This window comes from Nicotiana tabacum, chromosome 2, assembly GCF_000715075.1.
Source record: "Nicotiana tabacum cultivar K326 chromosome 2, ASM71507v2, whole genome shotgun sequence".
Lineage (NCBI taxonomy): Eukaryota > Viridiplantae > Streptophyta > Magnoliopsida > Solanales > Solanaceae > Nicotiana > Nicotiana tabacum.
The window spans coordinates 114170583-114197138 of record NC_134081.1 but is presented as its reverse complement, the minus strand read 5'-3'; the positions used below and the strand labels follow the sequence as shown (position 1 = coordinate 114197138).

Genomic DNA, 26556 nt, shown 5'->3' with positions numbered 1-26556 from the left:
TTATATTTGACTCCTTTTACGAAGTGGTACACACAGTGATACAGATTACATGATCCTTTTCTCGAAACCTCCCAAATATAAAGATTTGCTATGACACAGTAGTTACCGAGTTTATTATCGATTTGTTAAATTGATTTCTGTTACAGGAAGCACATGAATAGACTGATTATATTTACCGTTTTTGATAGGGCATTTTATTTTTATGGTAGTTCTGATTATTATTATTCAAGCATATTTTCTGACTTGTCCCCAATTAAAAACGGTTGTGGTTAAGTGTTATTACTCATTGAGCTAGCAACTCACTCCCCGCTATTTTTTTCAGAGACAACAATTGGCGCACGCGATGATTTCGTTAATTAGAGCGCACATGTTGATAGTTCTTGGTGAGCTTCGCACTTATTCGCGTGGGTGGAGATTTTATTTATTGTTATGGTCTTTCTTTGAACTCTTAAAGTCGCTCCATAGTCATTCTTTTAGTGTCACGAGTATTCTTTCGTTATTATAGACTTATGATAAGTATTGCACTTTCTTATACGATTTGGAGATAAATTAGTATTTTTGGTTGTTAGTGGGTTGATTAGTAATGGTGGAGACTTGTTTTGGTTAATTGATAAGTTGTTGATCGTTAAGGTTGATATTAGGATGATTGGTTGTTGATTTTGAGACAGGGAATATTTTTGGATAGTCCAAAAAAACAAAAAAAACTCTGTCCGTTTTTCTGTAAAATACCGGTAAGGTTTTTTTGGAAGCACTTACTCCTAAACGCCGGTCTCGATCCTAATTGGGTCGTAACAAAAATACAAGTTTTATTATGAGAAAGAAAAAGAAGAATATTAATATGCTATTGTACTGTGGTGGAGTGATTTGAATCAAATTGTTTGTCTAGAGAGGGTGTAGCAATAACCAAAGTGGACTCTACTAGAATGTCAAGATTAGAATGTAAATCAACTATTAGTCACCACGAATCACATTGGCTAAATAATACTCTATTTTTTTTAAAAAAAATAGAGTATTTTATTTTCTTTACCTATAATTTAAATATGTCATATGTGACATAACTTATTTGAAATTTAGTTAAAATTCATTTAAGACATTTTAGTCTAATTATGAAGTTGTTATAACAAATTACTCCAATTTATAATTCAGTTAGGTACTGACTCTATCTGGTGCAAATTGAGCAAAAGGAAAGAGTCGGTCTAATAAAATATAAATTGTCTTTACTAATATTAACAATCAAACGAGTTTAAATTTGCAAGTTTTTTGGCTATAGGTAATCATTTTAATATTTTATAAAGTATAATAAATAGACTACTGGAGATTATAGTCGCCCAAAATAAATGTGAAAGAATAAACTCTGCCACTTAGTGCACATTGCACAATATTTTAAAAAATACATCCCATATATGCTTCTTCAAATATCTGAATAATACAATTCTATTAGTTTTTATTACTAAGCTCAGCAACATCTGCAAGATTTACCATAAGCAACGATTTCTGTAGTGTGTTTCACTACTTCGTGAATATTGCAGAGAGGATTATTATCGTTAGATATAGTACATTAAATCATTACTTTCACCTTTCTTGAAATTATTTTATTCTACAAAAAAGTATTTACTTTTGTAATTTGCGTGGTAACCTTCATTTTTTAAACTTTAGGCATTCTTAGATCCACTTGATCACTCTTGATCTGGAGCAGCTGCAGGAAAATTCAAGTCCAGTTGTTCTTTTTCTGAAGTGAAAAACTTAGATATATTTTTCTTGGAACCTTCTGATTGATCTGAATAAGTTTTCAATTTGCTGCCTCCTTCTTTCGTTTGAAGCTCAATCCAGCTTGTAGTTGCATCAGCTTGCATTTCCTGTCTTACAATTTCTTCAGCTTCTAAGTTCTCTTTTTGTTCTGCCTCATTTGTTATCTGTTTTTATAGGCCCGAATTGTGAGAAAAAGGTAATCATATGTAAATAAACTACATGATACTATGAATATCTTTATATTGCCGTGCATATAATATAACTTCAACGCTTTGAAGGATGAATATCCGAAATTCGACAGATTGTACAGACCTCAAGTGACATATTAGATCTTCCTTGCATATCAATCTCCGTGTTTAATGTTTTTCTGATCATCTGCATTTCTCTCCATTTTGTGTTAAATAACATTTTAGAATTGCCATTAATTCAAGACAGTAAACAGAGATTTAATAAACTCATGCTGTCCACTTACCCTTTATCATGCAACATATGTACAGCAGCTTCATTCTTTTCACTTCTCTTAACTGCTCAAAATTTCCAGAGAAACAAGGAGGACAGAACCTCTAAAAATTAATTGTACCTTTTTATATATATGTACCAAAAGAATTCAATACTGTCCATATATATAAGTTATTAAAAACTTGCCTTTACTAGTTTTAGGGGTGCTGATGATGTCTTTACTCTGTCTGTACTTCTGAAAACAGCATGAACTCAAATATTAGTTAAGTGTTGGATTACCTCATCGTAACAAAAAATGCAAGAGTACTTGAAACTTGTATAAACTTGCTGTTGAAGACATCATTAAGTAAATAAAAATGTGCTCTCGCTAACATGAGCTTAAGCTTTTAGATGAGATGATCACACTTCAACAATATGTTATCAGAGCACCCTGGGTTCGAGTCTCAGAGTACCTGGAGATGGCTTTTGATATGGCCTGAAGTGATATCATCATCATCCATGAGTTTCATTATATTCTTCGGAGTTGCTTCTGCTCATTCAAAAAATTTAAAACATCTATGTTTATTTCTATTGTAATATGCATACCAAATATATTATGTTCATCGCGTAGTGTTTATAGTAAGACAGACCAAATGGACCTCCTAATTCATTCACTGCTTCGACAAAGTGATCATGGTGCTTTACAGTCCACCTAAACCTTGGTTTTCTGTTCAGATCATGACTTGGGACGACAGGTTTTTCAGATGTTTCTTCACCCTTTTGCTCCTTGCCGCTTTCCCCCATATTCTCCGGGTTGTACGTAGTTGCACTCAGAGGCTGATATATACTGATACTACGAGTTCAACTGAAATCATTGCTTTATTGCTCGATCCTACACAACAACAATAACTATCTTAGTATAATTCCACAAGTGGGGTATGAGCTCGATCTTACACACACGTACAGAAAGAATGTTAGTAGTAAGTATTATAACTATACAATAGATTAGCTAGGATATTCTGAACTCATTAAAATTTGAGTTCACCTTTAGTTGCAATGTGGATAATTATATTGTTTAAAGAAAATCAACTAAAACCAGAAAATTGTTAAAGAAAAATACTCAGAGATATTTGAATAGTAGAAACTGCATGCTAGCCTTAATGCAGCTCGTTATATGGAGTGCTACTCCATAGAAATTTCCTAGCTCACCAACCTCATCTCTTTGCTCTAGTTTTCCTATCCTAGCACTCTTCTTATAATAGCAATTCTGGAATCAGATGACTCCCCATTTGTGGTCCTGCCGCTCTGTAAGTAGCTGTTCTGCTGTTAATACGAATTGTATTTAACTTCTATTTAGTAAATTTTGCAATGTCAGGTCACCTAAAAAGATATTATACTTAAGTTCAAGAAAAAAGATTAGTAACATGAGAAATAAGACAGTTATTACCATCTACAACAAGTTGAAATACACTAATAGTAAATGTCATACATTTTTTGTTCCCCGCCTAATGTTCGGCAACCGCGTTACAGCCAAACTAATCTGGATACATGTTGCGTAAGATCTACGGGGAAGGTTTCTCTGTCATTCCTAGAACTCGAACCCGAGACCTCTAGATCTTAGGATGAAGGGATCATATACGACTCACCATGGTTGTGCTAAGTCAAATCATAGTAATTAAGCTTTGAGTCGAGAAAACTACTATAAGCAGTGTAGTGAAGATACTATATTTGGCACTAAAGTTCTCAAAATTACTATCTTGTCTTTGCTATAAAAAAGATACCGGGACTGCAAGTGCATGCAGCCTGCAATTGAAAGAGATGTATATGTCCCCATTATTTTTGCTAGGGAAACACAACAGAAGAGTTACAATACTACAGTATCTATCGATCTAATCAATGTTATCATTTACAATATTTGTTTCGACGATCAGGGATGTCAAATTTAGCGTAGCTATTAGGGTTTAGTTTGGCCGGGAAATAAGTTATTTTATGATTAATTTTTTCGGAATTAGTTATCCGGGTATTAATTATCCCACCATCCCATAGGAATAAAAAAATACTACAATCCATGGATAACTAATTCCGGAATTAATTATACCACGATGTTATTCCAACCAAACGTGGGATAAACTGATCTCAAATTTAGTCTCGGAACTAATTATCCCTTATCCCTTGTACCAAACGAGCCCTTAGAATATAATATAGTTTAAGTGTATTTGGTTGTGCATATATTCCCTCCCCGCACAAGTAATTAACTCAAATAGTCGTCTCCCAACTGTTTAAACTAAAAATAATCGGTTGACTTATAAGATATGTATAATCCATAAATAATATGTGGATAGCTATGTATAATCAGTATCTAATTTATATATACCGGTTAGAAAAAGTAACAGTAAATACACAGTAGAGGTTGTGAGTTCGAGTCACACCAAGAGCAAGGTGGAGAATTCTTGGAGGGAGAGATGTCGAGGATCTATTGGAAACAACCTCTCTATCCCAGGGTAGGGGTTAAGGACTGTGTACACATTATCCTTCCCAAACCCCACTGGTGAAATTATAATTTCACCGAGTTATTGTTGTTGTTATTAGTGTAAAAATATATATATGGTGCTTGCGTGAGTTAGGTTATACTAGCACATTATTTAGTTCAAATTGACCCGCAAGTATACAGGTCATATTGAGGACAAGCCTCCACATACCATCACCATGCATTGAAAATCGCCGTATCTTTTTCTTAGCTCTGAGTCTCTGACTCCTATATTCTTTTTGGTTCACTAAGCTGTGTAGCCTTCTAAAGCTTTCCAGTTGTAAAAAGTTCGAGAATAAGTACATCACTTTTCTAAGAGGAATTTGTTTTTTGGGTGCCGTCAAATAAAAATAGGTGATCTTTTATCTTTGGGTTTAAGTTATACGCGCGCCAAATCCATGAGAGAATCCTTTAAAGCCAATCCAGAGATAGATAGAGATCGAACGAATTGCTAACTTTCCCATCGGAATAAAGTGCGATAAAGGTAGAATTTCCCGATTTGAGTTGATAGTGTAATAAATCTTTACTTCATCGGAGGAGTAGTTAAATCTACTATATGCTTTTCTACGGATACCATATTATAATTACTTTTAAAAATTACAATTCCTGAACATGCAATTTAACTCAATAGTGTAAAAAATGATATAAAATCATTGCACAAAACGATACTCTCTATTTTTTTCGTATAAATGGCACCAGATAGCCACTTTAAAGGGTTGCTATTTAGAAATTAGCCAGTAAGTCCTGAATTTTAGTTTTTCAGTTTAATTTTTCGGGACAAAAGTATCCCGAAGTTAAGATTTTTAATTTAAAATTTCAGGATAAAATAAATACTGACTAATCTCTAAAAAGCATCACTGAGAATGACTATAAGCCCTTTTATTTTCTTGCATATTCATTATCTTCTTGGCCTTGTCATTCTTTGAAGGGAAAAGGGCCAAATATACCCCTCTACTTTCATATATTGTCTTCATTTAACCCCCGTTATACTATCGGGTCAAATTTACCCCTACAATCAGCAAATTTATAAAAATACCCCTTGATCGGTTAAGTAATCCAAAATTTTCCAAATTCCTTTTATTTAAATCACTTGTTGTTCTTCTTGGTCCACTATTTCAATTTTAAAAATTATTATTGATGTGAATGCTAAAGTTACTAGACTATACAAATTATTCATAATTTTTTAATTACCAATGCACCCATTTTTCTTTTTGTAATAAATAAAATTGGTTTAAAATTTTATTTATTTTTCAATCATATACACATCGTAGAATTTAGTGAGTCTATTTAATATGTATTATATGCAGCTGATCATCATGTACGTACATGTATATTCAAATATATTTTATCATTGCTTGTTTAGTATAGAGTTCGACCGACTAACTTAAGAGTCCAAAATGTATAAACATTTAATTAAACTAAAGTTGAATTAGACAATATAAAGTCTCCGAGTAACTTCAACTTCAATCACTAATACTTGCAAAGTCTTCATACATTTGGTGCAACGAATTCATTAAAATTGGGATATTGTAAATACTTTTAGAATTTAGAAAAGCTACCTACTTTAGATTTTTCAATTTACTATACTTTGTTTATTCAGTTGTATTATTTAATATTTTTTTCTCTAATTCAGAAAGCAGGTAAATGCCAATTATTTCAAAAATAGTGAACCAAGAAGAACAAAAAGTGATTTAAGTAAAAGAAATTTGAGAGATTTTGGATTACTTAACAAATCAAGGGGTATTTTTAAAAATTTGCTGATTGTAGGGGTAAATTTGACTCGATAATATAACGGTAGGTGTACATTTGACCCGATAATATAACGAAAATTAAATATAGACAATATATAAAAGTAGAGGGATATATTTGGCCTTTTTCCTTCTTTAAAAGTGCTTGCTTTATCTTTTCCTTTTCTCCTTTATAGCTAACTTCAATGCTTCCTAATATAGGCACTTCCTCTATATATGCACAAATTTTTATTTCAGCAGCTTACTTTCCTATGGTATAAATCAAACCATCCAATATGGTTGTGTGCTCAAATCTGACCGTCTAATTTTGTAGTGAATCTTGAAAATAATGTACTGCTACTTTATTGGTTCTTTATCCCTTTTCCCTTAGAGAATCTGATGCAGTCACAAGTACTAACCAATAAACTAGCACTACGTGACATCTGCTTTTGTTCTTAGGATGAGATTCTTACAAAATATCTCCCAAGAAACAAAATATCTGCTCTCTTTAATCCAGAACTCTTCTACTATACTAAGTATTACTCACATATAATAGCGTTGCAATTGTTCGGTTTAGAAAAGAAAGACGTAGAAAATATCTAAACTATCACGTTAAGAGCAAATAAAGGCAAGATATTTGTCTACTTTTAAACATATTCATGTATCGGTGGAAAAAGGCATGACACGTAACCATCAGTGAGGTGACATGCGAACTTTTCGTTGAGTCAATAAAAAAATAAATGAAAGGGCACAGAGAAGAGACACCGATTCTGAATAAAGACTGAAAAAGAGAAAAATTCACGATTTTGTTATAAATATCGGCATTAACTTTGATTACGAGCGATCTTCAGTTCAAAGTTCATAAAATCTGTCCACTCTTTTCATCTTAATAGTTCCTGGCCCATTTCTCCATTAGCCAGAAGTTGGCCATTTCTTTAAAATAGATAGAGTTTGTCCAACATTAATTTGTCTTGTTTTCCCTAAAAAGATAAAATAAAAAATTAGACTTTTTGTCACTAATTAAATAATTTAATCACCTTTAATAATTAATGTAGAGTAAGTGGTCCAATGTTGGCATATATATATATATATATATATATATATATATATTTGCTTATGTGTGTACGTGTGTGTGTGAGAGAGAGAGATATATTAGTAGTTTAGGCAATTCTGTTAGGCCCATTTTATTGTGAACCAACAAGGCAACCCATAAGCAAATAAGGTGGCCAAATGCCTTGAAAAGCCAATAAGCAAGACAGGACCTAAGTTTTCAAGCGTTGATTCTTTTTACCAACTCCAATAACAATACAACAATAATAATAAACCAGTATAATCCTATTAGTGGAGTCTGGAGAGGGTAATGTGTATGCAGACCTTATCCCTACCCTGAGATAGATAGGTTATTTCCGATAGACCATCGGCTCCCTCCCTCCAAGAACTCCCACTCTCGAACTCACAACCTCTTGGTTGGAAGTGAAGGGTGCTACCACTAGAGCAATTTGATAATTATGATTTAATCACTCATAGTTTTCTTTCTTAATAATATAAAACGTTAGGCAATTTTAGACGCGTCTTTAAATGTAGACCATGTGTTCTTGCATGATCCTTGGTCAATATCAATTAATAAACGGCCATGAGTGCATTCCCAGCTCCTTGACTTGCTAACAATAAACCATGTTTGACCACGTGTTCATACTTGTTCCTTGGTTAAATGCACATCATCAAATAAAGACCTTGTGTGCTTACCCGTTCCTTGGCCAAAATTATTAAAATTTAATTATTAATTCTTAAGTGACAATATATGATAGTAATTTAAGCTAATAAAATACAAGAATATCCAACAATTGATTTAAGCCTTACATTAGTCAATAAAAGTGACCGTGCTAGAACTACGGGACTCGGGGAATGCCTTACACCTTCTCCTCGGTCAACAGAATTCCTTTCCCGAACTTTATTTTTGCAGACAAATAATAATAGAGTCAAACCTTCCTTTGACTAGGGATTCAAATAAATGGTGACTTGGAACACCCAAAAAATCAATTCCAAGTGGCGACTCTGTAAATAAAATAATCCCTACTCAAATTTGTCACTTTAATTGGAAAAACTCTTTAACCCACAATAATCCATAACACATATATCTTTTGGGGCAAAAAGAGGTGTGACAACTCTGGCGACTCTGTTAGGGAACAACTATATTCTAGAATTCGAGCTTTTGTGCATTGTTGATTTTTTGGCATTTATTATTTTTGGATACCATGTGTTTATGAGCCTAATGTGCTAATTATCGCTCATTTACTGCTTTGATATTGTTTGAATTGTATATATAAATTATTTTCTCTCGCACCCCATCTAAGTCTTCTAATAAGTAATAGTGTTATGTGTGCTGACCAGCTCCATAAATTTTCTGTCTGAGATAAAGTCAGTATGCAAACCTACTCCTGGTGAAGGATTTAATCACACATGTTTAGGCGGGGAGAACCACTAGTAAAGCCGGAGTCGTTCTACGGTCGGCACGCTGACGCTCCTCGGCTTGGGTTGTCCACTCGAGTAAGCCAGGTCTAGATACCTTCTCCTGTAAGATTTAATAACCTAGAAGAATAAGCCACATGCCTGGTTATCGCTAATAGGATCGTTTTATTGCATCATGTGCATTCTACTTAGCGAAGCTCGACACATGGGTCAGGCACGTATAGGAGAGGTATCCTTTTTGAGACTATCATGCTCACTTATGTGCTACTTGCTACTTCATTTGGAAGGCTTGTTTGCATTGTTGACCGACCTTAGAAAAATTAGCGCGCAGTTGGAAGTAAAAATTATTCTCCCCGATTCGGTACAGATACCCAATTTTTACTAACATTTTCGAAGTGGTTCGACGTAAGGTATTTAAAAATAAAATATAGTAATAATCAAAATTTTCAAAATTGGTCAATATTTTCTAAATTCTTGTTGGAACTACGCGGGTCTGATTCTCACAAATCCAGTGGAATACGTAGGCAACCTCTATCGGGTCCGACCTCCATTTTTGCAAAAGTTTTCAAAAATCGGTGTGTCCATAATATTTTTCAAAATAAAATAAAACAATAATAATAAATCAACAGTTTTGCCTTTTTTGTCATTTTGTCACTGCATCTGGTTCTTTTTTCGAATACAACCCTAATATCTTTCTCGGAAGTACCGAAGAGCTATTCTCGAATAAATGGTCATTTTTTCTCCTTTGCAATAATTTTTACTATTTTGCCCCTATATCTGGTCCTTTTGCTGAGACACTCTTAAAACCCTCATCGGGAGCGCCAAAGGGATGTTTTCGTAAAAAATAGTTATTTTTTTATTTTTTTTATTTCACTCATGTGTCCGGCCATTTTTGCCGAGACAACCTTAAAACCTTCCTTAGAAGAACCGAAAGGCAATTTTCATAAAAATAGCTATCTTTGACCATTTTTCCTTTTGTCCGACCATCTTGCCGTGACAGTCTTGAAACCTTTCTCGAAAGTGCCGAAGGACTGTTTACGTTAAAATAGTCATTTTGTTTTCTTAGGGCCTCTCATGTCCCCTTGTTTTACAAAAACCTTCCTAGAGTAGATGTTTGCTTTTAAATATTATCTGCGCAGACTGCACGTACATATATTTCTTCCTTGAGGTTGGGCACGTAAGTATCCTATCTAGGGCTCGTTTCTTTCCCGTTTGAATTGGACGGGCCGGTTAAAACCGATCATTTGGGCCATAATTGACCGGTATTTGAAATAGGGTTATCCCCAAGTGGGGTGTCCGCTTTTGCTCCATAATCAAAAGTCTTGTTTTTTTTTAAAAAATATATAAAATGTGCACGACGTAGTTCATTTGAGTCCAACATTAATGTCTGGGAGTCAGAGAATCAAGGCATTAGGGATTTGCATGTCAATTAGGTCTAGATAGGCCCTAACCTCGTTCTCTCCTTGTGTAGGTACAACATGATTATAACGAGTGAATAATCTGAAAAGAGGCCTATGGATGAGGAGATACCACAATTTTTTGTCGTCGATGAGGTACCCGCACTTCTATCAATTTTGTGGAATGATATAGAGGGTCATGAACAACGACAGATATAATGCTGCTTGGGACATCTGGTTCACATAATAGAGATTAAACTAATAAATGATGTGATGTAAGCTCTAATTCCCCGCTGAGACCCGGATAACAACGTATTTTGCTTTAATAATTGTGAAATGACGCCCACACTAGAAGAGGTCGCGAGCTTCATGAAAAAAGGCCAATATCTTCCCCGTGATAGACCCATAGTACCAAAGAGAGTGCGGTCATGCAGATTTCTGGAACTCTTGAAGATAAATCATGGAAAGTATCAGGGGTTATCCGATCGATGGGACCACCTTGAAATTTCTATTTGACATATATAGCGATAGAGATGCTTTGGAAAACAACTTGGGTCAACACGGAGGGGACACGGAAACATGGAATGTGCACATGTGCTTTGCCTATATGGTCGAATTTTGGGCCGCATGATTTTCCCAGATGCAGAGGGGCGTTTCGACATCCGATTAGCTAGGGTAGTGCAAGCATTGACTACCATAGAGAAACCAACTCTTGTCCCTATGCTTCTTTCAAGTATGTTCCGGGCTTTGATCAGGTGCCTAGAGGGACAAAAAAATTTTGAGGGCTGCAACATATTGCTGCAAATGTGGATTTTGGAAAACTTCTACCGTCACCCTGTCATCGAGAACTTCAACCCGCATTGGCACAATATTGTTCAAAATCATGAAGAGAGGATTGAAACATGTGAGTTTCATTGGAGCTTGGAAAGAGTTATTTCTCACCTTGACCGCAAACCGAGTCACTTGGAATTACCATTGGTCTTCTGCAAAAGACGTTATTTGTGAATCCTCTCATCAACCTTTTCTGATATTAATGGGGCTCCACGACATCCAACCTTATGCTCCACTTCGGGTGATGCGCCAGTTAGGCCGACGCCAAGAAATACCACCAACAAAGGACATAAGCAAGTTCATATATGACATTTCTCTGATAGAGCCAGTCGATGACAAAGAAGTCATGAATAGTTAGTTTGGGAGCGAAATTTCCAAGTTCCATGATATGGTAGATGATCGCGATAGAGGGGAGGTGGTCCCTGGATACCTTTCTTTGTTTCACGACCCTTCATCATTGGCAGATAGGCCAGAATGGTCCAACAGAAGAAGAAGTGACCACCATGTCGTACAAATGTTGAAGCAAGAGCTGGAGCAAGCCTGAGAAACCATCTTTCAACACATGCCCAATATTAGGCCAACATCATTCAAATGCGGTCAGATGTTAAGAAAGACTACCATGCCTCCCTACAAGTTATGGATGAGGGCTTAAAGACCGCTCGTATGAATCTGGCATGTTTGGAGAAACAATTGGCATATAAAGTCAAGTCGGCCCTAAAGAAAGCTGAGAGGGGCTGACTCTCTAAAATAAACAAGTGATGGTAGGCTATAATCTCGTGTTTTATTCTCTTATTGCATTTTATTTTACTGCACTTTAATTGAGTTTAAGATTTAATCGCTAGTGTTTTGCACTAATTATGTATTTTATGCCTTGTAGGAGGATTCCGAGCTATGTAGATGTTATGGAGATAATTCATGTGATTTAGAGCTTTGAAATCTGAGTAAAATCCTAAGGGATTAAGCCGGGATCACGTTCGGGGGTCGAAACCACATCTGGATATCAAAAAATCAAGAAAAATCCTTACTCTAAGAAAACAACACACCAGCGGCGCGTGGCACGCCGCGCCTGTGTATTTTCCTACTTCCTACCAGAAATCAACTCTCTGGACTTCCCCACTAATGCCCCGCATGGCGCGCCACCCCATACGGTGCGCCTGTGCAAGTTTTACAGAGTATTTGTCCTATTTCGCGCATGAGAAGGTGTTTTCATCTCGGCCCGACACTACTTGGTATAAATACATGAAAAAATGTTATTTTTGGGATTAGGGGACACATCTAAGACCTAGGGAGGCTAAGGAGGAGAGGAGAAGCAATAGCACAGGGAATTCATCATTCAATACTCACTCAAGACAAGAGTTTGGATCGTTTTATGTTTTTCTTTACTTTAAACATATTTGTGATGAATTGCTCCATATCTATGGAGTACTTCTCTTTAGGGTTTGATGGATTTGGTGTATTGATATTTGTTTGTGGATTATAACTCTAGTTTTATGTATTGGATCATTTTGGATGTTTTAATTGTTGCATTATATTCACATGTTCATGTAATCGAGAGAGGCATAACTTGTGATATCTTTGCATTATATTGTTGGGTGAGTTCATTAATTCTTCTTAGTAATATAAAGAGGCTAGTTGAATTAGTGTTTAACTATAGTTAGGATGATAATCGAGAAATGTTTTCCTAAAGACCAATCCACTACGAACTCTTGCATATCTTCACTAAGCTTAAATTGGTTAATATTGTGAGGTTGAGATTTAATCGAGAGAGGAGTTTCTACTAAATATTTGAACTAATAATTGAGTGAATTCTAGAGACTCACTTGAACATTAGAATTAACTAGAGTTAAATCCCAGACATTTATCTTGCACCTATCTTCTCCCATTGATATCTTCCTTGCTTACTTTTGTTCGATTGTCATTCGTCAATTAGCTTTAGATTCTTAGGTAACTTTAGTTTTAAATCACATAATTCTAAACTATATCTTGGATATCAATCTAGCTTCAAACTACAATAATGCTGTTTAACTCCAATCCCTGTGGATACGATATTATATTATACTATATTCGACTAGCGAGCATATTTAAGTGTGTGTTTCGAGCTCGTCAAATTTTAGCAACGTTGTCGGGGATTGATAATCAATAGTGTTTAAAATAGTTTGTAGTGCTAATTCAGGAATTTATTTTGTTTTGTTTTATTTTATTTTCCCATTTTACGGTTGGTGTTCTTTGACTGTGCGCAAGCTACAGTTAACAACTACGAGAGCTGGGGAAGGAAATAAATCTTCACGAGAATATAGTGAAGGTTGGGCAATCCTCAATCAAAGAAATTATGGCGGGAGATGATGATAATGTTGATTTGGCTACAAAAGAGGCAGCCGTGAAAAGGGAAAAAGCTGCAAGGGATGCTGAGGAAACAACTCGTCGAAATGTACAACTTGTCTATGAGGAGGAGAGGGATCGGAGAATTGTTCAGAATCAACCTTTGGGTGCAGACCAATTCGGAAATATAGCTCCCGGTACTGGGAGACCACTTGGTGATTATGCGAGATTGGTCTACAACCAAAGCTTATCAAGTGTGAGACCCCCTCCAATTGCAGCTAACAATTTTGAGTTAAAGCAGGGGTTACTTTAAACTCTACAAAACATTTGTATCTTTAGAGGAAAGATGGACGAAGATCCAAACAACCATCTAATGGACTTCGAGGAGATTATGAACACCTTTCAATACAATAGTGTATCACAAGATGCAGTTTACTTAAGGGCATTCCCCTTCACACTCAAGGATGATGCAAAGCACTGGCTTCAAAGCTTTCCTAATGGGTCGATTAGAACATGGGATGTGATGGCCAAAAAATTTTTGGATAAATATTTCTCATTAGCCAGACGAGCAAGTTCAGAAGAAAAATGCATAACTTTTGCCAGAACGACACTGAAACTATGTTTGAAGCTTGAGAGAGGTTTAAGGAGATAGTGCGAAAGTGTCAACATAGTAGAATTGAACTCTGGATGCAACTCCAGAATGTTTGGGATGGATTGACACCAGCATCACGCAGAACATTAAGCAATGCAGCTGGAGGCCAGTTGATGAAGAAGACTCCATAGGAGATAGTCACAATTCTAGATGAGTTATCTGAAGATGCAAATCAGTGGCCCTCTGAGATTGCTGAAAGAAGAAGATCAACCCGTGTTCACCAAGTTGATGCTAACACATCTGTGCAGGTACAGCTTGATGCCATGGCCAAGGAAATAAGGAAGCTAACCTTAGCTTCAGTACATAGTAAGCCCCACGCAGCTTGTGATATATGTGGAAGAGGACACCCTACTCATGAGTGTCAAGCCTTAACTGAGGAAGTTAATGCTGTTGGGAATTACAACTTCAATGCAATGGGTCAGAAGGACCCCGATTTTTTGTGGAGTTCACCCGGGGGTACTGAAAATTTCAGGGATATGGAGCTCAGGGTTTTGTGAATCAGCCTAGGCCGTAGTTCCAACCTCAACATTCCACTCTGCCTGGGCTAGAAGATCTAATGAAGTCTTTCATTGTCAAGACATATGAGAGATTGGATGCTCATGGTGCAACTATCAAAGAACTTTGCACAGGATTGGGAAACTTGGAGAAGCAAGTGAGGTAAATTGCAATTGTATTGTCTGAGATAATCCTAGATACTCTGTAAGCTGATACCAAAAGAAACCCCAAAGAAACAGTGAATGTTGTGACATTGAGAAGCGGGCAAGTGTTGAAATATCCCACTTCAATCCAAAAAGGGGTGGTACCTGAAAAAGAAAGTGGGGAGCAGCTGAAAAATGAAGTTGATAAGAAGAAGAAAGGCAAGAAGGGAGCTAACAAAAAGAAAAAGGAGGATACTTCGAGAAAAGAGGATCGGAATGAGAGCGAGCACATGCCTGCTCTACCTTTTCCCCAAAAGATGTATCAAGAAAAGCTGGATAAACAATTTGAGAGATTTCTAGATGTGCTGAAATAGGTTAATGTAAATTTGTCATTCATAGAAGTGCTCTCCCAAATACTAGCTTATGCCAAATTATTGAAGGAGATCCTTACAAAGAAGAGGAAGATAGGAGAGACTTCAGTGGTCAAGCTCACAGAGCATTGCAGTGCAATCTTGCAAAATAAACTCCCACAAAAGTGTGGAGATCGAGGGAGTTTTGCTATACCTTGTTCTTTAGGCACTATTAATTTTGATAAGTCTATATGTGATTCGGGTGCCTCAATTAATATAATGCCTTTGTCTATTTACATGAAGCTGGAGAATGAAATTGGAGAGATAAGGCCAGGACCAATATTTTTACAGTTGGCAGACCAAACAACTTTGATACCTGAGGGGATAGTTGAAGATGTCTTAGTTCGGGTAGATAAGTTCGTATTTCCTATAGATTTCATAGTAGTGAATATGGAAGAGAACAAGGAGGTCCCCTTATCCTAGGAAGATCATTCTTAGTAACGGGTAGAGCAATATTAGATATACACGAGATAAGACTCAATCTTAGAGTGGGTGAGGAGATTGTAACTTTTGAGATGAATGTAGAAATGGGGGTTAAAAAGGAGAAGCCAACTGCAGGTGTTGAGTGGAAAGTGAAGGGCTTAAAAGAGAAGGGCTGCGGTGAGTGAGAAAGAAAAGTGTGGGGTGCACCCCAAGAAGGTTGAGAAGAAGTTGTCTGCATGGATGTGTGCATTGGTAACTTCGATTCAGACCCCGACTAGATATTCAGAGAAGTTTCCTTTACCTTATACTTTTTAATTGTGTTTCATGGGGACATACCACAACTTAAAGTGCGGGGTGGGGGATAGTTGTATGTATATGTGTTATTTTAGTTTTTGTGTAGTTTTGTTGTAGTAATTAGAGATAGAAAAATTGGAAAGACCATAAATATTTGAAAAAATTTCAAATTTTCCCGACGATGGATATCATTCAACGAGTTTCTTGAGGGATTAAAGTCGAAAGAAAAAGAGAAAAAGATTTTCTCTTGTAGGTAGTGTATTAATTCCCCCTTGGTTTTTTTGTGCCGTGATTCTTTTCCAAGGATTTTTGTTTGAACCGGGTGTAGTTAGTTTTTTATTTTTTTTTTAGGAGTAGGAAACCTTGTGCTATGATTTGAAATAAAAGCAATATCACTTAACTTTATTATACCTTGAGAATAGTAAGTGCTTTAGTTATGACGCTTAGACTCAGTTTTTGGCTCTTGTATAAGTACCTTAAATTGTATGATCTTAACTTTGCTTAGCTGCTTTGACTATAATGTCTTGATAATCCAATCTGGAGTGAGTTATGTGCCATGTGGGCGTGAGGTTTTGTGTATTCTGTGCATTGCATTTGATGTCTAGAACTTGCCCCGTGTGGTTACAAAGCAAAGTGGTAGTTTTGTTCAGTCTTGGAAGTGATTTACGTGTTTCCTTGTTGAGCCAGTTATATGATTTTACCCACCTAATTGTTTATGTATCATAGTTAACCCCTTTGAGCCTGTAATCCATTTCTTTGGCAACCACATTATAAGCCTTACCCATTTGTTTGAATTGACCATTTATTTGAACCTTTTACCTCTCGTGAGCACTTGAATTTGATATGAACTTTGTAAAAGTTGAAGTGTGTGGTGGTTGGTTTGGCTTTTGAGTGGAACTAATGAAATAAGGAGAAAGGTGCATCGTTTGTGAAAAAGTAAGAGCCACTTGAATTGAAAATAATAATAATAATAATAATTGTATGGTTATGAAAAATATTCCATGATAGTGGTAACTTTTGATGTAATTGTGGTTAAAGAAGTAGGGAGTTAATGTATAGTAAGGTGAAGATGGAGTTATGGTTTGACATAAGTGTTGGATTTTGAACAGTAAATTGTATGTATTAAAGTGCTTAGGGAGGTGTAGTCGCTCTTATATCTAAATGTATCATACCCATCCCGCATCCTACATTACAACCACTTAAAATCCAACTTGATCCTTGACTGAATGGACTCAATTAGTAGAGTAGTATACTACGAGAAAGCCTATGGTTCATCTTTTGTGGCATATGAATGTTGTTTCTGAGAGTGAGCGAATTCTTTCTATTTGAATTTCCAAATTGTTCTTAATTTCATCGTGTGTGGAACTACTCTCTATTATTGAGTGAGGCCACTTGATTCATGAAGGAAAGGTAATGCTTGACCTCTACATTGGAGTAAGTGAGCGGGTTATATATAATGCATAGTACTTGTGAGTCAATTATTGAGGCTAGGATTTTACACTATTGTGCTTAGTCTATGTTAAATATTCTTGGTATGATGGATTAAGAAAGTTTTTTAAAAAGGTCGTGTCTTTATAGAGTGTAGTTTGATTGCTCAAGGACGAGCAAAGGTTTATGTGCGGGGTGTTGATGGTAGGTTATAATATCGTATTTTAGTCGCTTATTGCACTCTAATTTACTGCACTTTAATAGAGTTTGAGCTTTAATCGCTAGTGTTTTGCACTAATTGTGTATTTTATACCTTGTAGGAGGATTCCGAACTATGTAGATGTTATGGAGCTAATTCGAGTGATTTGGAGCTTTGAAGTCTGAGTAAAATCCCAAAGGATTAAGCCGGGGTCGTGTTCGGGGGACGAAAATCACGTTCGGATATCAAAAAGTCAAGAAACATCTGTACTCTGAGAAAACAACACACCCACAGCGTGTGGGGCGGCGCGTCGTGCGCTGCGTCTGTGTATTTTTCTGCTGCCTGTCAGAAATCAACTCTCTGTATTTCCCCACTAATGCACCACATGGCGCGTTTCCCCATGCGGCACGCCTATGCAATTTTTATAGCGTATTTGTCCTATTTCACGTATGAGAAGGTGTTTTCATCTCGGCCCGACACTACTTGGTATAAATACATGGAAAAACGTTATTTTTGGGATTGGGGGACACATCTAAGACCTAGGGAGGCTAAGGAGGAGAGGAGAAGCAATAGAACAGGGAATTCATCATTCAATACTCACTCAAGACAAGAGTTTAGATCGTTTTATATTTTTCTTTACTTTAAACATATTTGTGATGAATTGCTCCATATCTATGGAGTAGTTCTCTTTAGGGTTTGATGGATTTGGTGTATTGATATTTATTTGTGGATTATAACTCTAGTTTTATGTATTGGATCATTTTAGATGTTTTAATTGTTGCATCTATATTCACATGTTCATGTAATCGAGAGAGGCATAACTTGTGATATCTTTGCATCATATTGTTGGGTGAGTTCATTAATTCTTCTTAGTAATCTAAAGAGGCTAGTTGAATTAGTGTTTAACTATAGTTAGGATGATAATCGAGAAAGGTTTTCCTAAAGACCAATCCACTACGAACTCTTGCATATCTTCACTAAGCTTAAATTGGTTAATATTGTGAGGTTGAGATTTAATCGAGAGAGGAGTTTCTACTAAATATTTGAACTAATAATTGAGTGAATTCTAGAGACTCACTTGAACATTAGAAGTGAATTAACTAGAGTTAAATCCCAGACATTTATCTTGCACCTATATTCTCCCATTGATATCTTCCTTGCTTACTTTTGTTCGATTGTCATTCGTCAATTAGCTTTAGATTCTTAGGTAACTTTAGTTTTAAATCACATAATTCTAAACTATTGATTATCTTGGATATCAATCTAGCTACAAACTACAATAATATGTTTTAACTCCAATCCCTGTGGATATGATATTATATTATACTATATTCGACTAGCGAGCATATTTAAGTGTGTGTTTCGAGCTTGTCAAATTTTGTGGCCCAATTGGTTGGACATATCTTTGTACATGGCCTTCATGTCTATAGCAATTCGGTGAGCGAGGGTGATTGCGGATTCGATAAATATTTTCTTGTTCATTTTCTCACAATCTTCGCACCCTAGAGCAGTGTACTCGACTAACTCAACTATCCTCCCCTTGACATTCTCTTGGAACGTAAACATGCCATCGATTTGCCGCCCACAGGCATCAGCCAAGTTCAGTGCATTTGCCTCGCGGGCCAATGCTGAGTTCCTTCATGTCATGGATTCTGTCAAGTCAATTTGCAGCCGGCCGATTACCTCATGATAATGACGTTTCTCCATCTCGAACTCGGCTAGTTGGTGATTCTTACTTGACTCGAATTTCTCCCTTTGGAGATCAAACTGTATTTGTTGTTGGTGCATTTCTTCCTCGACGATGCTCAAGTCTTCTTGTACCTTGTTGAGGAGCTCGAAATACACACTTAGATATGCTCGCTAGTCGAATATAGTATAATATAATATCGTATCCATAGAGATTGGAGTTAAACAACATTATTGTAGTTTGTAGCTAGATTGATATCCAATATAATCAACAGTTTAGAATTATGTGATTTAAAACTAAAATTTCCTAAGAATCTAAAGCTAATTGGCGAATGAAAATCGGACAAAATTAAGCAAGGAAGATATCGATGGGAGAAAATAGGGATTGATTGGATAGGTGCAAGATAAATGCCTGGGATTTAACTCTAGTTAATTCTAATGTTCAAGTGAGTCTCTCAAATTCACTCAATTATTAGTTCAAACGTTTAGTAGAAACTCCTCTCTCGATTAAGTCTCAACCTCACAATATGAACCAATTTAAGCTCAGTGAAGATTTGCAAGAGTTCGTAGTGGATTGGTCTTCAGGAGAACCTCTCTCGATTATCCTCATAACTAGGGTTAAACAATAATTCAACTAACCTCTTTCGATTACTAAGAAGAAGTAATGAACTTACCCAACAAGATAATGCAAAGATATCACAAGTTATGCCTCTCTCGATTACATGAACATGTGAATATAGATGCAATAATTAAAACATCCAAAACGATTCAATACATAAAACTAGAGTTATCATCCACAAACAAATATCAATACACGAAATCCATCAAATCCTAAAGAGTACTACTCCATAGATATGCAGCAATTCATCATAAATATGTTTAAATTAAAAATATATATAAAACGATCCAAACTTTTGTCTTGAGTGAGGATTGAATGATGAATTCCCTGTGCTCTTGCTTCTCCCCTCCTCCTTAACTTCCCTAGGTCTTATATGTGTCCCCCAGTCCCAAAAATAACATTTTTTCATGTATTTATACCAAGTAGGGTCTTGCCCAGAACACCTTCTCCTGCGCGAAATAGGACAAATACTCTATAAAAATTGCACAGGAGCACCGCATGGGGTGACGCTCGATGAAGGGCATTAGTGGGGAAATACAGAGAGTTGATTTATGATAGGAAGCAGGAAAATACACAGGCGTAGCACACAACGCGCCGCCCCACATGCTGCGGGTGTGTTGTTTTCTCTGAGTACAGATTTTTCTTGACTTTTTGATATCCGTACGTGGTTTTCGACCCCCGAACGTGATCCCGGCTTAATCCCTTGAGCCTTTACTCAGACTTCAAAGCTAAAAATCACTCGAATTAGCTCCATAACATCTACATAGTTCGGAATCCTCCTACAGGGTATAAAACATACAATTAGTGCAAAACACTAGCGATTAAAGCTCAAATTCTATTAAAGTGCAGTAAACTAGAGTGCAATAAGCGACTAAAACACGATATTATAACCTACCATCAACACCCCACACTTAAACCCTTGCTCGTCCTCGAGCAATCAAACTGCACTCTATAAAGACATGACCTTTTTAAAAAACTTTCCTAATCCATTATACCAAGAATATTTAACATAGACTAAGCACAATAGTGTAAAATTCTAGCCTCAATAATTGACTCACAAGTACCATGCATTATATATAACCCGCTCACTTACTCCAATGTAGAGGTCAAGCATTACCTTTCCTTCATGAATCAAGTGCCCTCACTCAACAATAGAGAGTAGTTCCACACAAAATAAAATTAAGAACAATTAGGAACTTCAAATAGAAAGAATTCACTCTCAGAAACAACATTCATATGCCATAAAAGATGAACCATAGGCTTTCCCGTAGTGTACTACTCTACTAATTGAGTCCATTCAGTCAAGGATCAAGTAGGATTTTAACTGGTTATAATGTAGGCTACGGGATGTGTAGGATACATTTAGATATAAGAGTAACTACACCTCCCTAATCACTTTAATACATACAATTTACTGTTTAAAACCCCACACTTATGTCAAACCATAACTCCACCTTCACCTTACTATACATTAACTCCCTACTTCTTTAACCACAATTACATCAAAAGTTACCACTATCATGGAATATTTTTCATAACCATACAATTATTTGTTCTTTTTTTTTTCAAATCAAGTGGCTATTACTTTTTCAAAAACAATGCACCTTTCTCCTTTGTTCATTAGTTCCACTCAAAAGCCAAACCAACCACCCCACACTTCAACTTTTACAAAGTTCATATCAAATTCAAGTGCTCACGAGAGGTAAAAGGTTCAAGTAAATAGTCAATTCAAACAAATGGGTAAGGCTTGTAATGTGGTTGCCAAAGAAATATGATTACATGCTCAAAGGGGTTAACTATGATACATAACAATTAAGTGGGTAAAAGCATATAACTGGCTCAACAAGGAAACGCTTAAATCACTTCCAAGACTGAACAAAACTACCATCTCGCTTTGTAACTACACATGGTAAGTTCTAAATATCAAATGCAATGCACATAATACATAAAATCTCACGCCCACATGGCACATAACTCACTCCAGATTGGATTATCAAGACACTCTAGTCAAAGTAGTTAAGCAAAGTTAATATCATACAATTTAAGGTACTTATACAAGAGTCAAAAACTGAGCCTAAGCGTCACAACTAAAGCACTTACTATTCTCAAGGTATAATAAAGTTAAGCGATATTGCTTTCATTTCAAATCATAGCACAAGGTTTCCTACTCCTAAAAAAATAATTAAAAACTAGCTACACCCAGTTCAAAGAAAAACCAAGGGGGAATTAATACAGTACCGACAAATGAAAATCTTTATTTCTTTTTTTTTCGACTTTAATCCCTCAAGAAACCCGTCGAATGATATCCATCGTTAGGAAAAATCAAAAAAATTTCAATTTCTTTTGGTTTTTCAATTTTTCTATCTCTAACTACTACAACAAAACTACACAAAACTAAACTAACACATATACATACAACATACAACTATCCCCCACCCCACACTTTAAGCTGTGGCATATCCCCATGACACACAATTAAAAAGCATAAGGTAAAGAAAACTTTCTTGAATATCTAGTTTGGGTCTGAGTCGAAGTCGGAATCCATTCCACGTGCCCGAACGAATGCATACATCCATGCATACAACTTCTTATCATCCCTCTTGGGGTGCACCTCACACTTTTCTTTCTCACTCGTCGCAGACTTATCTTTTAAGACCTTCACTTTCCACTCAACACTTGCAGCTGGCTTCTCCTTTTTAACTCCCGTTTCTACATTCATCTCAAAAGTTACAATCTCCTCACCCACTTTAAGATTGAGTATTCTCTCGTGTATATCTAATATTGCTCTACCCGTTGCTAAGAATGGTCTTCCTAGGATAAGGGGGACCTCCTTGTTCTCCTCCATATTCACCACTATGAAATTTATAGGAAATACGAACTTATCTACCCGAACTAAGACATCTTCAACTATCCCCTCAGGTATCAAAGTTGTTTGGTCTGCCATGTACAAAGATATTGGTACTGACCATATCTCTCCAATTTCATTCTCCAGCTTCCTGTAAATAGACAAAGGCATTATATTAATTGAGGCACCCGGATCACATAAAGAATTATGAAAATTAATAGTGCCTAAAGAACAAGGTATAGTAAAACTACTTGGATCTCCACATTTTTGTGGGAGTTTATTTTGCAAGATTGCACTGCAATGCTCTGCGAGATTGACCACTGAGGTCTTTTCTATCTTCCTCTTCTTTGTAAGGATCTCCTTCAAGAATTTAGCATAAGCGGGCATTTGGGAGAGCACTTCTGTAAATGAATCAGCACATCTAGAAATCTCTCAAGTTGTTTATCCATCTTTTCTCGATATAACTTTTGTGGAAAAGGTAGAGCAGGCATGTGCTCGCTCCCATTCCGATCCTCCTTTCTCGAAGTGTCCTCCTTCTTCTTTTAGTCAGCTCCCTTCTTGCCTTTCTTCTTCTTATCAACTTCATTTTCAGCTGCTCCCCACTTTCATTTTCAGGAACTACCTCTTTTTGGATTGGAGTAGGATCTTTCAACACTTGCCCGCTTCTCAATGTCACATCATTCACTGTTTCTTTCAGTATCAACTGACAGAGTACCTAGGATTCTTCTGGAAAATACAATTGCAATTTGCCCCACTTGCTTCTCCAAGTTGTGCAACCTGTGCCAAGTTTTTTGATAGCTGCATGATCGGGTCCAAGCCTGCACTACTATTGAGTAGCGAGGATGGTCGATGCAGTTTTACCCAACAAGCTCGGGATCGAATCCACAGGGAGTTAATTGATTTGGAATTAGGTTTATATCTAAATCTAGATGCGTGTTTTGTTCCTAATTGCACTTCCAAACATGAAGGTGTTGATTCTACTTCTATTTTTATTTATATTTCTACTTTATGCTAAGATTAAAGCTAAGTACAATATTTTTGATGTTGGTTTTCAAGTGTTTAAAATGACTAGGGTAGCGACTTCCGCCTAGGTGGATATCTAACGGGTAGTAAGAATCTAGAGCAAGCTTGATTAATTTGGGATCGTAATATAGCTATCACACCCAAGTACTCACTCTATATCTCTCGATAGTTTGAGTGATTTTGCCCAATTTGGCTTTCAAGTCTAACTGGGTATTCATGCAACTCATGCTATATTAGCTCAAGTCGGGTATTAGTATCTCTAGGTTTAACCCTTTAATTGGGGCTATCAATTTCTTGAGTTCACCCCAATTCCTTGTTAGCCTAGTTTTCCCAGACTTAATCCCCTTTTCTCAAGAAGAGACCAAATCATAAAGGCATGAATTAGTGTTTGCAACCACTAATTCTATAATTCTAGCAAGAACTAGGCTAAATATCACTAACCCATAAACATTCATGCCCTAAAATCCAAGACCCATTAAATAGCCACATTAGAGTTGAGTCACAACCCTAGCTATGGGTCTAGTTACTCATAATAATAGCAGAATTCAAAGATAAAGAGAAGATATAATCCATAATACTAAATTAAAAGATGAAAATCTAATGTTATAAGGTAAATCTTGTACATAATTGCCCAAAAAGGAAAACCTAGCCGTCTCACGTACTCAACAAAAACATAATACCACCTAAAATTGACAAAAGGATCTATTTATACTAAGCTAAAAGTTTCGGACAAAACTACCCCTTCGAAAGTTTCGCGGCCGCGTAATTCTGACTGCGGCCGCACACTTGCTTTCGCGGCCGCGTAATTCTGATCGCGGTTCACGTTTCTTCACATCTGGACCTCGGTTGAACCTTGTTTCGCAGATTACGTAATTTCCACCACGTCCGCGTGAGAGACTTCTGCGGCCACGTAACTTTGACGCGGACCGCCATTCTCATTTTTGCTTGAATTATGCACTCTCTGAACCTTAGCAATCGCGGTCTGCGGAATTCTCATTGCGGCCGTGCTGGTACTTTTGCGGCTGCATCTTCTTGTCGCGACCCGCATTCATGTTTTGGCCCAAAAAACCATCTCTCTGATTCTTCATATCGTGGACCTCGAAATAATGGCCGCGTCCGCGTTGATACTTTCGTGGCCGCACTTTTTGTCGCGGTCCGCGTTCCACACCTCTTGGCCTAGTTTTGGTTTTTGTTCAAGTTTTGACTCCTTTATGAGTTGATTATGGCTCATTTTGAACAATCCCTGCAAGCAAGCATATTAAGTTAGTTTCCGGGAATACCTTCACGCATTTTTGGCCCAAAACACAAGTAAAAGAGAGCAATTAATAGGCTAAAATCCCTACTTATCAACTCCCCCAAACTTAAGCTTTTGCTTGTCCTCAAGCAAATAAAGTAATTCTCACCTCCACAAGAAAAAAAAAGGATGTTTCAAGTGGCCTAAGGTGACTTCATGAAGCATCAATTGGGACTAACAATTACCCTCAACACAAATGAGTTATCAACAACATCATGTTATGACCTTTTGAGTTCCATAGTTCTAATGTGACACTAGAGCATCAAGAGTTGACTCAATTCATCAAGGAAGCTCGCTCTCTCACGTAGGTCATTATGGATCCCAAACTCCTCATCCTCTACTCTCCATGAGCAAATCTCGCTTTTTAGAATGTAACACTCAAAACAAGGATTGTGAAGAAGTGCGCTCATCACTCTCAAAAGAATGCCACAAGTTCGGCTCTAAGTACCATAAGCTTGCCCCTTATGTAAATTACTACTAATGTAAGATCACTCAACTTGAAATCATATAGGGCTTTAGCAGAGATGTAATGAAGACTTTTAGATCAAGGTAGGACATAATGAACTATGATGGTTTTATCTTTCCTTAAGCACTCCATTTTCTCATTTTAGCTCATGCTTTCTTGACTCTTTGAGTAATTTTTCTTCTTCCTTAGGGGAACTAGAGAGACAAACCGTCACTCTTTCTTACTCATGACAATCATTTTTCTCCTTTTCTCATCATTCCTTGCCTTTTATCATTATGTTCTTTGAATCCTTTTTTGACGTATTTCTTTTTGGCTTTTCTTCCTTTTCTTTGCCTTTCCTTTTCAACAATTCTTTTTCTTCTTTGAACCTTTTATCACTTTCAAATTACTCGTCTCTCCCCCAAACTTATGCTTTTTCCAATTGTTCATCATGAATGCTAAGGAAAGATTGGGTGCCAAGAGAGGATCATTATAGAATGGATAAAGGCTTGTAATGTGGCTATTGGATGAAAAAGGCTTAGGCTCAAAGGAGTTGACTAGGGATATCATATTGATAGGCTACGGAAGCTTTCAAAGTTCACCTTGGACCAAGGAGAGCCTACAATCATTTCTCAAGTCGAGCTACACTTAGAATTTCGCCTAGACAAACATTCATGGCAAGTTCTAGACTTATTGGCACGAGACTTGGACTTGCAATTCGATACCTCACCTCTCACGCTACTAGATTGTTAAAGACAACAGAGTTGAGGTCCCACAACAACCCAGCTAAGATTAAAGATTACAAATGGCTCAAAGAAAGCACTCGATGATTGTTTTAGCCAACGCAATAGTCTAAAGGTCACAACTAGAGCTAATCTTTGCCAATCAACTTGTCTCTAACCATGAGGTCGAAGGTAAATGTATTAGTACCAAGTGAAGCCTGCTTGAGACACTTTTATTCATTACTACTACTATATACACCAAAACAAAAAGAAAATGGACTCGATCCCTTAAGAAGGTTGTCACGCCATCCATCATTGGGAAGAGCCACCCGGTTCACACAACATCCACCTTTGGAAAGAACTGTGGCATTAAGAAAACCAAAGGCTTATTGATCACGCAGAATGTAAAAAGAAGCTAAAA

At 36.6% G+C, this 26556-nt stretch overlaps 1 protein-coding gene across 4 annotated transcripts; it reads right to left on the bottom strand.

Moving 5' to 3' along the window:
- Positions 1-1340: 1340 nt before the first annotated feature.
- Positions 1341-3911, bottom strand: LOC107815197 (myb family transcription factor RLI1-like). 4 transcript variants are annotated; one of them, XM_016640723.2, is made up of 7 exons: positions 3677-3911; positions 2838-3079; positions 2661-2737; positions 2395-2443; positions 2222-2273; positions 2062-2134; positions 1342-1913 (listed from the first exon to the last, which is right to left on the bottom strand). In XM_016640723.2, exons 2-7 carry the CDS (start codon positions 2989-2991, stop codon positions 1677-1679), a joined length of 642 nt encoding a protein of 213 aa, XP_016496209.1. In that variant the 5' UTR covers positions 2992-3079; positions 3677-3911; the 3' UTR covers positions 1342-1676. The 4 variants fall into 4 exon arrangements, with proteins under 4 accessions (XP_075093896.1, XP_016496209.1, XP_016496207.1 ...); XM_016640721.2 differs by lacking the exon at positions 3677-3911 and adding an exon at positions 3233-3427; XM_016640722.2 differs by lacking the exon at positions 3677-3911 and adding an exon at positions 3308-3444 and having other exon boundaries at positions 1343-1913.
- Positions 3912-26556: the final 22645 nt, after the last annotated feature.

What these genes read in the sequence shown, in the direction of transcription:
- LOC107815197 (XM_016640723.2), bottom strand. Translation starts at nt 2,991, where the DNA reads ATGGGGGAAAGCGGCAAGGAGCAAAAGGGTGAAGAAACATCTGAAAAA. An exon ending in CACCCCTAAAACTAGTAAAG is followed by an intron (nt 2,274 to 2,394) that starts GCAAGTTTTTAA and finishes AATTTTGAGCAG; the next exon opens with TTAAGAGAAGTGAAAAGAAT. An exon ending in GATCTAATATGTCACTTGAG is followed by an intron (nt 1,914 to 2,061) that starts GTCTGTACAATC and finishes CTATAAAAACAG; the next exon opens with ATAACAAATGAGGCAGAACA.